This window comes from Felis catus, chromosome C1 (assembly GCF_018350175.1).
Source record: "Felis catus isolate Fca126 chromosome C1, F.catus_Fca126_mat1.0, whole genome shotgun sequence".
In the NCBI taxonomy this organism is placed as follows: domain Eukaryota; kingdom Metazoa; phylum Chordata; class Mammalia; order Carnivora; family Felidae; genus Felis; species Felis catus.
Window position 1 is genome coordinate 32,892,151 of NC_058375.1, and position 12,051 is coordinate 32,904,201.

Here is a 12,051-nt window from a genome sequence, read left to right on the forward strand (position 1 = left end):
AGTTATCAAAAATCTCCCAACAAATAAGAGTCCAGGACCAGATGGCTTCCCTGGGGAATTCTATCAGACATTTAAAGCAGAGATAATACCTATCCTTCTCAAGCTGTTCCAAAAAAATAGAAGGAAGGAAAACTTCTAGACTCATTCTATGAAGCCAGCATTACTTTGATTCCTAAACCAGACAGAGACCCAGCAAAAAAAAAAAAGAGAACTACAGGCCAATATCCCTGATGAATATGGATGCAAAAATTCTCAATAAGATACTAATGAATCTAATTCAACAGCATATAAAAAGAATTATTCACCATGATCAAGTGGGATTCATTCCTGGGCTGCAGGGCTGGTTCAACATTCGCAAATCAATCAATGTGATACATCACATTAATAAAAGAAAAGAACCATATGATTCTGTCAATCGATGCAGAAAAAGCATTTGACAAAATTCAGCATTCTTAATAAAAACCCTTGAGAAAGTTGGGATAGAAGGAACATACTTAAATATCATAAAAGCCATTTATATATTTAAGCCATACTTAAATATCATAAAAGCCACAGCTAACATCATTCTCAATGGGGAGAAACTGAGAGCTTTCTCCCTGAGATCAGGAACACGACAGGGGTGTCCACTCTCACCGCTGTTGTTTCACATAGTGTTGGAAGTTCTAGCATCAGCAATCAGACAACAAAAGGAAATCAAAGGCATCAAAATTGGCAAAGATGAAGTTAAGCTCTCACTTTTTGCAGATGACATGTATACATGGAAAACCTGACAGACTCCACCAAAAGTCTGCTAGAACTGATACATGAATTCAGCAAAGTTGCAGGATACAAAGTTAATGTACAGAAATCAGTTGCATTCTTATACAGTAATAATGAAGCAACAGAAAGACAAATAAAGAAACTGATCCCATTCACAATTGCACCAAGAATCATAAAATACCTAGGAATAAATCTAACCAAAGATGTAAAAGATCTGTATGCTGAAAACCATAGAAAGCTTATGAAGGAAACTGAAGAAGATACAAAGAAATGGAAAAACATTCCATTCATGGATTGGAAGAATAGTTAAAATGTCAATACTACCCAAAGCTATCTACACATTCAATGCAATCCCCATCAAAATTTCACCAGCATTCTTCTCGAAGCTAGAACAAGCAATCCTAAAATTTGTATGGAACCACAAAAGACCCCGAATAGCCCAAGTGATATTGAAGAAGAAGACCAAAGCGGGAGGCATCACAATCCCAGACTTTAGCCTCTACTACAAAGCTGTAATCATCAAGATGGTATTGGCACAAAAACAGACACATAGACCAATGGAACAGAATAGAAACCCCAGAACTAGACCCACAAACGTATGGCCAACTAATCTTTGACAAAACAGGAAAGAATATCCAATGGAAAAAAGACAGTCTCTTTAACAAATGGTGCTGGGAGAACTGGACAGCAACATGCAGAAGAATGAAACTAGACCACTTTCTTACACCATTCACAAAAATAAACTCAAAATAGATAAAGGACCTGAATGTGAGACAGGAAACCATCAAAACCCTAGGGGCGCCTGGGTGGCACAGTCGGTTAAGCGTCCGACTTCAGCCAGGTCACGATCTCATGGTCCGGGAGTTCGAGCCCCGCGTCAGGCTCTGGGCTGATGGCTCAGAGCCTGGAGCCTGTTTCCGATTCTGTGTCTCCCTCTCTCTCTGCCCCTCCCCCGTTCATGCTCTGTCTCTCTCTGTCCCAAAAATAAATAAAAAACGTTGAAAAAAAAATTAAAAAAAAAAAAAAAAAAAAAAAACCCTAGAGGAGAAAGCAGGAAAAGACCTCTCTGACCTCAGCCGCAGCAATTTCTTACTTGACACATCTCCAAAGGCAAGGGAATTAAAAGCAAAAATGAACTATTGGGACCTCATCAAGATAAAAAGCTTCTGCACTGCAAAGGAAACAATCAACAAAACTAAAAGGCAACCAACGGAATGGGAGAAAATATTTGCAAACGACATATCAGACAAAGGGCTAGTATCCAAAGTCTGTAAAGAACTCACCAAACTCCACACCCGAAACACAAATAATCCAGTGAAGAAATGGGCAGAAAACATGAATAGACACTTCTCTAAAGAAGACATCCAGATGGCCAACAGGCACATGAAAAGATGCTCAACGTCACTCCTCATCAGGGAAATACAAATCAAAACCACACTGAGATACCACCTCACACTGGTCAGAGTGGCTAAAATGAACAAATCAGGAGACTATAGACGCTGGTGAGGATGTGGAGAAACGGGAACCCTCTTGCACTGTTGGTGGGAATGCAAACTGGTGCAGCCACTCTGGAAAACAGTGTGGAGGTTCCTCAAAAAATTGAAAACAGATCTACCCTATGACCCAGCAATAGCACTGCTAGGAATTACCCAAGGGATACAGGAGTGCTGATGCATAGGGGCACCTGTACCCCAATGTTTATAGCAGCACTTTCAACAATAGCCAAATGATGGAAAGAGCCTAAATGTCTATCACCTGATGAATGGATAAAGAAAAATTGTGGTTTACATACACAATGGAATACTACTTGGCAATGAGAAAGAATGAAATATGACCTTTTGTAGCAACATGGATGGAACTGGAGAGTGTCATGCTAAGTGAAATAAGTCATACATAGAAAGATACATATGTTTTCACTCTTACATGGATCCTGAAAAACTTAACAGAAGACCATGGCGGAGGAAAAGGGAAAAAAAAAGTTAGAGAGGGAGAGAGCCAAACCATAAGAGACTCTTAAAAACTGAGAATAGGGGCGCCTGGGTGGCTCAGTCGGTTGGGCGTCCCACTTCAGCTCAGGTCACGATCTCGCGGTCCGTGAGTTCGAGCCCCGCGTTGGGCTCTGGGCTGATGGCTCAGAGCCTGGAGCCTGCTTCAGATTCTGTGTCTCCCTCTCTCTCTGCCCCTCCCCTGTTCATGCTCTGTCTCTCTCTGTCTCAAAAATAAACGTTAAAAAAAAAAAAATTTAAAACCTGAGAATAAACTGAGGGTTGATGGGGGGAGTGGGAGGGAGGGGAAGGTGGGTGATGGGCATTGAGGAGGGCACCTGTTGGAATGAGCACTAGGTGTTGTATGGAAACCAATTCGACAATAAATTTCATATTTAAAAAAAAAAAAGAAAAGAAACAGAATTACCACAAGATCCAGCAATTCCAGATATGGATATACACCCAAAAGAACTGAAAGCCGGGCCTTGAAAAAATATCAGTACACTCATGTTCACAGCAACATTATTCACAACAGCTAAAACATGAAAGCATCCTAAGTGTTCATCAACAGATGAGTGGATAAGCAAATGTGGTCTACACATACAGTGCACTACTACACAGCCATAAAAAGGAAGGAAATTCTAACATGTGCCACAACATGGATGAAGAGATGCGAAGTGAAATAAGCCAGTCAGAAAAAGACAAATACTGTATTTCACTTACATGAAATACTTAGAGTAGTCAAAAATCAGAAACAGAAAGTAGAATAGTGGCTTCCAGGGCCTTGGCAGGGGGTTGAGGGATGATTAGAATGTGGGGCGGGGGGGGGGGGTTGTATTGTTTAATGAGTACAGAATATCATCTACTTTACAAGATGAAAAGAGTTATGGAGATGGATGGTGGGGACAGTTGCACGTTATGAATATATTTAACGCCACTGAACTATACATTTAAGGATGACTGGGATGGTGAATTTTACATTATATTTTACAATAAAAAATGTTTTTCATAGAGTATATATCAGGAAGATACCAAAAAGGAAGTGACAGAGAAAGACACAGACAGGAAGGAGCTAAAGAGTTATCAAAAAATGAAGCTTAGTTGTCAGGCACATAGAGGGCACTCAACAAATTCAGGTATATGGCAAGCACTGAATGAGGTTCTTGGATATAATTTATGAAATGAGTAAGTCTCAAAATCAAATAGCCACTGAGGGTTTCATGTTAGGCAAGCTATTCAAGTGGAAGAAGCACAGATGATGGAAGATTTCTATCAAAAGACACATAAATAAAGATTTCAGGAAAAGAAAGATCTGGGAATCTTGAGAAATGTGAAGACCAAATATGTGAAATTTGCTAGGATCATGGTTGAAGAAAGCCACTCAGGATAGAAAAGAAAGGACTTTTGGCGGCACCTGGATGCCTCAGTCGGTTAAGCATCCAACTCCTGGTTTCAGCTCAGGTCATAGTCTCACAGTTTGGTAAGTTCAAGTCCTGCACTGGGCTTTGTGCAGACAGCACAGAGTCTGCTTCGGATTCTCTCTCTCTCCCTCTCTCTCTGCCCCTCCCCCACTCATGCTGTCTCTGTCTCTCTCAAAATAAGTAAATAAAATAAAAAGAGAGAACTTTTAAAAAATGCATCAAATATAAAACCAAAATAACAAACAGAAAGTCAACTTAAGAGATAAAAGGTGGAAAGAAATTAAAATGAAGAAAGAACTTGGATAGTAAACACCTACAGAACAGAAACTTGAGAAAAGAGAAGGCATTGTAATCAGAGATGGCTACAAAGGTAACGAAAAAAGTAAGAAAGTGAGATGAAAACTACAGAGCACAAATTTTGAGTCAAGAGTAAAATACTGAGACTATTTACCATTATGTGCTCTTCAAGTAAACTTTGAAATTTAAATCTTAACATTTTTAGAAGATCTATAAAATTAGACATGCTGATTTTCTTTGCAAGTCTATACACATTTAAACTGATATAACTTCATAACTATATTCTTATAAAAATGTATCTAAAACATTTAATTCTTGTTTGAGAACTTAAAAGATCACAAAGAAAAGTCAATTGTAAACAAAAGAATCATAGAAATCATGACAGAAAAATATAGTCTCTTTATCTCAATTTTTCTAAAATATACCTTAAATACATATATTATTTGAGTTCATTTCTTAAAAATAAAAAGATGCAAACAGATCACTGTCACCTATTAATATACCAAGTAACATACCAAGTTACCTCACTTACTGAATTTCACACAAATAAAGAGAGAAAATCGAGAAGATAATTAAATCCATACCTGTTCCAATGTGTTGGGAAGGTTTTGCTGGATGCATGGCACCATGACAGACATTTTGCTGAACATTACTCTGTGAGTGGATAAGGCCAGTTTGTGTAAAGAATTGGTTAAGAGAAGAACAGAGATCAGCAAACTGAACCTGATCCAAAGACCAGTTCTTGAGATCTGCCTGTCTCATACTCTCCATCAAACCTATGAGAAAAGCATTAGAAATACAGTTAGCATAGTTTGTTCTACAAATATCCCAATGAAAATAACAAGACACAATTTTTTTTTAGCCCTCAAGATTTCCACTGGTAGTGATTTTCCCATGCAATGCAAAATGACATTTAAAAATTATTCAAAGCCTAATTATTCTAAATGTGGCCAAACTTCTTTCAGAACTCTTGTCTGACCCTCTGCTATATCAACCGACTAAAAGACTTAATTATGAATTTTGCAGAATTTTTAAGCATACTCCAACTGCAAAAGAAACACTAGATAAGAAGATATCTGGGGCGCCTGGGTGGCTCAGTCGGTTAAGCGGCCGACTTCGGCTCAGGTCATGATCTCGCGGTCCATGAGTTCGAGCCCCGTGTCGGGCTCTGTGCTGACAGCTCAGAGCCTGGAGCCTGCTTCAGATTCTGTGTCTCCCTCTCTCTCTCTGACCCTCCCCCGTTCATGCTCTGTCTCTCTCTGTCTCAAAAATAAATAAACGTTAAAAAAAAAATTAAAAAAAAAAAAAGAAGACATCTATTTCTACCACAACGAAACTTGTATCTATGAGAGAAAACAGGATCATGTGTATTTGGTTATATGTCAAAAAGACCCAATACTCACCTTGGAACTGTGAAAGGTCTACATCTGACCAATTAACACTGCTGGCAATTCGACAACTTTCTTTTAGCATATCAAGTGTTGCATACCAATCATTCGAAACACCTATAAAAATAATATTGACAACACTATAAGTCTTGAATAGTGAGTGTGAAGTATAGGGTAGGGGAAGATAATGAGCTGGGCTTATTCCTGACACTGGCAGATTCCTATCCAGTTTTACAAATGGATTTGCACACATTAATATCATGTATTGCTGGGGGCAGTCGTCTCTGTGAAACCGGAAGAGGGGTCTTATTCCTCTTCATTCCATAAATAAAAAGAAAATGAACCCAGGGAGATGGCATAACTTAGCAAGGTCACCATGATGAATCCAAAACTTGAACCTGGTGCTTCTAAGCTCTAGTCTGACAGCTCACAAATAGCCCTATCACCTTAAAATGTCAAACTTGATTAGTGCTCTTTACATTTGTACAGTACAAATGAATGGCCAGGCACTGGCCATATGTCATATAAATCAATAATACATCTGCCCTGGCCACTATATGAAGTTCATTTTCCTGTCTTGTTATGACATTAAGAGATATGTTCTTTGTAACTCAGAGGTAGGTTCCCATTTAGAAGCAACACAGTATAACTTAAAGCACTGGCTTAAGTGACTTAAGGGAGGTAAATGAGATTGTATAGCAAGTAGACAAATTTCTTACAAGGCAACCTTAGGAGAGAGAAATGTCTTAATACAGTCCTCCTGGCAAAGTAGCAAAAGAAAGGGTTGAGACCTCTCTAAGAAATGCTGATGAATCCAAACCAGGGCATTTCTAGTCAGGAACAGTGCGCTCTGATGTGACATCATCAGGAGGGTTAAGACTCCACAGTCTGTATGTCAGCAAAGTGATCACTACTCAGGGGCATGGGGCAAGAACTACCCTCAATGAGACAGTACTGAGTAGAGGAAGAAAATCCTCCCTTCAGTGACTGCTGCACAAATTATTCTGTTATCAGAATCATCCCTGGATGGATAAAGGTAAGAACTAGTAAAAAGGATTTTTTTGCCGTAACACGGATAACTCTCTATCAACTACTGGTTACCTGGTTTACAAAAATCTGCCAATTATGGACTTTTGTTTCAAATAAACAATGAACCAGAGACAACGTGACTCTGCCCTTAGGCAACTCTTAATTTAGCGAGAAATTTGTTGGGGAAAAATAATGCCCTAACTGAGGCACAAACATTCAAGTCCATCAGACTTTCAAGTCCATAACCTATAATAAATGCTGACTTGGCAACACAAAGCAATCTCTGCAAGAGAGTGGCTAGGCAAACAAACTCTACAAATCAGTAAATGGTTACTGATTTTAGTCCTTTTGGAATTACTGGTGTTACAATCTTTGAAGTCCTGACAAGCCACAATATAAATTCCAATTCTACCACTTATTAGCTCTGATCTCAAGCAAACTACTTAATTTTTTTGAGTTACACTTTCCTATCTACTAAATGTGGTAATTCATACTTGAATTGGGAAGATAACATGAGATGATGTATCTAAATTGCCTACCACATAGTGGGAACTCAAACAACTATTAGTTTCTTCCATTCCTTCCCTATTTAAGACAACCTGCTTAGCCTCATCTTATAAATGACGAATTTTTAATTCAAAGAGATTATTATCACAGCCAAAATGATTATTCCTAACAGCTCCAGGTGAACAGCTACTTTCCTTCTCCTGCAAGCAACTGCTGATATAATAACAGGCGACTAAGACCACATGATGGAGTGTTTTCAGCTGTAATAGTACTTTTTTCTGCCCTAGCAATCATTAGATTTAATAGAAAGAAAGACCAGAGCATCAGACTTCTACTGGTATCAAGTCTCTACAATCATTAGTCAATCCTTAAAATCATATTAAAAACGAGGTGCCTGGGTGGCTCAGTTGAACATCTGACTCTTGATTTCACCTCAGGGTATGATCCCAGGGTCATGGAATCAAGCCTCCCATCAGGCTCCATGCTGGGTGTAGAGGCTGGTTAAGATTTTCATTCTCTCCCCATCCTTCACTCTCTGCCCTTTTCCCCCACTAGCACTCTCTAAAATAAAATACAATAATTTTTTTAAAGTGTCTTTAAAAAATCATACTAAGAACAAGCTTAACTTTCTGAAGAGTGCACTGACATTAAAAGGTAGGCAAGTATAAGTGAAGAAAGTCAGAGGAAGCCAAATATCATTAAGATCTCACTTATATGTGGAATCTGAAAACACAGAACAAACCGGTTGGGGTGCCAAATGGGTGAAGAGGAGTGGGAGGTACAGGCTTCTAATTATGACACAAGTCACAGGTATGAAAGGTACAGCATAAGAAATACAGTCAGTGGTAGGTATTTTAACAGCACTGTATAGTGACAGATGGTAGCTATACTTGTGGACAGAGCATAACATGTAGAGTTGTTGAATCACTGTGTTGTACATCTAAAACTAATGTAACATGGCACATGAATTATAAGTTCAATAAAAAAAAATTTTTTTAAAGGTGGGCAATAGTGACTAACACTAACAGTTACAAAAGAGGCCTATATTTATACTTTTTTTTCTAGGCGTAAACTTAAAAATAATTTTAAGGTGTTTTAGGAGATCTTCCATCAAGGAAAGAACTATACCCAATTTTCAACTTTATTCTAGAACCTATTTAGTTATTAACTGGGAAAACAAAATAAATTATGAAAAGAAACTTACTAAATTTCAAGTACTCTGATCTGCATTTCTGTATCTTAATTCTCCCCCCCCCAAAATTATATTTTTTCTACTTTTAAAAAAGGAAACCATTTCAGAAAAACTTAAGCTTTATAGCAAGGTCAGAATATAAGAGACAGTATACACTATCTAAAGGTTACTTCCCCCTCAACAGATTTTTAATTGCCTGAAATAATGATCAATTTCTAATTGGGAAGAACTAGCACTGGCCAGCACTTAGAAATTGTCCCTCCAGGATAAAAATCTCATCAGTGATTTAGATGGTAAGTGGGCAGCCAGGCAACTGAGGGAAGGATCTGTACTCTGGCACAGACAGCTCCAAAGGGCCCCAATCACCTTGTAGTCTGTGTCTGTGGCACCCCTTGGGAGTGATGCAGTACAGAGAGATGCCTGGTCTATAAGCAATGTCAATTAAGCATGTCACCAGAAACTATCAAGACCTATCTTAAGAGCAATAGATTTTTTAAAAATGAGAATGTGAAGAATGTCTTCTTCCTTTGCAATCTATCTTTCTAAAATGAGATACTTGGCAGGAATAAGCGAAGAAAGGAAGAGTGGGAACATTCTCTGAATACTTAAAGGCTAGGTACCTGACGAGGCATTTCCTATTTGTATTCTCAATGCAATCCTCATAACAACACTGTATATCAGGGTACTTTAGTTCCATATTTATAGATGAGAAAATAATAAGACTAAGAGAAATACACGAAAGATCATAAGAGCCATAATGAGGACTCAAATACACGTTTTTCTGACACAAATCTATACTCTTTCTTCTATACCACACTGAATCACAATAGATTGTAGACAGACTGTGCATCCCATTCTTCTTTCAAATGATCACAAAAACACTTATTTTCCAAAAGAACAAACAAGAGTTAAAACCAAAACCTACAAGGTTACTGAGTCTGCCTATGATGTCATGATAAATTTTAATCACAAAAATCTGATACAATGTATGGATTCAGTGAGTTACAACTATAGCATTACAGCAAGGAAACACAAAAGGAGAAGAGAGAAGAGTTTTGGTAGTAAATATATATAAGCCCCAGATAACAAAGAACATATCCTAATTCACAGTTAGCCAAACACAAGTCAGGAGACACCAACTTACCAGAGTTACAGGATACCTGTTGTGGGGGTGGCGGCGCCTGATGTGTTAACGGCTGATGTTGATGGTTCGGATGGTGCTGTACGTGTTGATGTGGAGAGGGGTGCTGGGGGTGAGGGGGCTGGAGCTGGCTGTGTTGCTGCGGGTGCGATGCCGGGTGCTGGGGACGCTGTGGATGCTGTGGTAAACCATGTGGTCGATGGGATGGGTGTGGAGACGGCTGTGTATGCATCTGGGAGTGAGGCAGTGAGACCTGTGCCACTGAATTACTGCCCGTGGTGCTGAGGCCACTGCCATGATTGTTGGACAGGTTGCTCTGGTTGCTGTGTGGATGAGAGCTCACTGTGTTGCTAGGAGAGTGCTGATATGGACACGAGGTGTGGGACTGCTGGGAAGATTCGGAAGGGATGGTCATCAAACCTAGACATAGTCAGAGAAGCAAGAGCATTCAGGGTCAGATTTCAGTTGTTATTTTGTGGCAGACGTTTACAAAATAAACAGACGTTTACAGAGCGAGGTACACATCCTCAAGAAACAATGCCAGTTCAGTTTAAAAAGTGTTGATGGAACATCCACTGAACACCAGACTCTGGAATCACTGAGAAGAGTTAAGAAACACCAGGCTCTGCCCTCAAGTAGCCCATGGCCTAGAATGACAGACACTCAAGGAGGTTATGTCCAATAACGTAAGTACTAAGGCAGAAGTATACAGAAGGCACACAGGAATTCTGCCTCTTGCCTATTCAGTTAGGAAAGGCCTGGGATATGGAAAAGCTGTCCTTAAAAAGGCAGTATCTGAGGGGCGCCTGGGTGGCTCCATTGGTTAAGCATCCGACTTCAGCTCAGGTCATGATCCCACGGTTCATGGGTTCAAGCCCCGCATCGGGCTCTGTGCTGACAGGTCAGAGCCTGGAGCCTGCTTTGGATTCTGTGTCTCCTTCTCTCTCTGCCCTTCCCCCATGTGTGCTCTGTCTCTGTCTCTCAAAACTAAATAAATGCAAAAAAATTTTTTCCCCCCTTAAAAAGGCAGTATCTGAGACAAAGTCTTGAAAGACTGAGTAAATGTTAGGGGAAAAGTGGGAAAGGTGTTGGGTTACATCCAGGATGGTTCTCTACAGGCCTGAAGACCAAAGGCTTTGACAGAGGTAGAGAAGAAAATAAGGCCCTGTTATTTCTGAACTCTTTGACTACTCCAAAAACTCTTAAGTCAAAGGTAGCCAGAATTCTTAAAACTAAGAGAAACAAAACAGCCACCTCCACTGCTTCTTCATTTGGCTTATGGAGTATTCTTTTTTTTTTTTTATTTTTTTTTATTTTTTGTTTTCAACGTTTATTTATTTTTGGGACAGAGAGAGACAGAGCATGAACGGGGGAGGGGCAGAGAGAGAGGGAGACACAGAATCGGAAACAGGCTCCAGGCTCTGAGCCATCAGCCCAGAGCCCGACGCGGGGCTCGAACTCACAGACCGCGAGATCGTGACCTGGCTGAAGTCGGACGCTTAACCGACTGCGCCACCCAGGCGCCCCCGGAGTATTCTTGAGACATGTACACTTTAGGGACTAAGACTGCATAATTTACAGCACCGGAAAGTAAGGATTCAAGTCTCTGTACTGCCATCTGCACGCTTGGTAACTTTGAAAAGTTATTAACCTCTGCAAGCCACCATTACCTCAATTATAGATGGGTATGATATATCTATTTCACAGAATCGTGAGGATTAAATGCCATGGTGCAAGTGCAGGGTGCGGATGAGCTCAGTAAATGTTAGCTGCTATGATGATAATGATGATTAGACCAGAATCACCTAATGTTAAAAATAATGTACTTTTGGTTTGCAGGTAGACATTCATTTTAAGAAATCTTATTCCAATATTTTGTTCTACATGACTACGCTACTTTCAGATCCCAAAGGATGGCACATAACACATTTTACTGAACCAAACACAAGAAAAATTTTATTAAATGAAAAATAAAATCTTGAAGCGTAGTGCCAGTCAGTAAAAGAATCAAACCTTTTAAACAAAAGTGATATTATTCTCACACTCCCCATTAATAGTAAAATTACATTAGAGGCACCTGGGTGGCTCAGTCGGTTAAGCATCCGACTCTCAATTCAGCTCAGGTCATGACCTCACGGTTCATGGGTTCGAGCCCTGCACTGTGTTCTGTGCTGACAGTGGGGAGCCTGCTTGGGATTCTCTCTCTCTCCTTCTCTCTCTTCTGCCCCTCCCCTGCTCTTTCTCTCTCTCAAAAAATAAACTAAATTTTTTTTTAATAGCAAAATTGCATTAGAGTACATTGTAAGATAACCTCAAAACCTAATAAATTAAG

General features: G+C 39.6%; 1 protein-coding gene across 11 annotated transcripts in view; it reads right to left on the minus strand.

The window, feature by feature from the left end:
• FOXJ3 (forkhead box J3) overlaps positions 1–12,051 on the minus strand; it is a 147,952-nt gene that overhangs the window by 13,893 nt on the left and 122,008 nt on the right. For all 11 annotated transcript variants that reach the window (XM_023258564.2, XM_023258563.2, XM_003989956.6 and 8 more), the window contains 3 exons: positions 9,723–10,139; positions 5,866–5,967; positions 5,047–5,238 (listed from right to left, as the gene is read on the minus strand). In XM_023258564.2, coding sequence (XP_023114332.1) covers positions 5,047–5,238; positions 5,866–5,967; positions 9,723–10,139 — 711 coding nt within the window. The remainder of the gene's footprint in view (positions 1–5,046; positions 5,239–5,865; positions 5,968–9,722; positions 10,140–12,051) is intronic.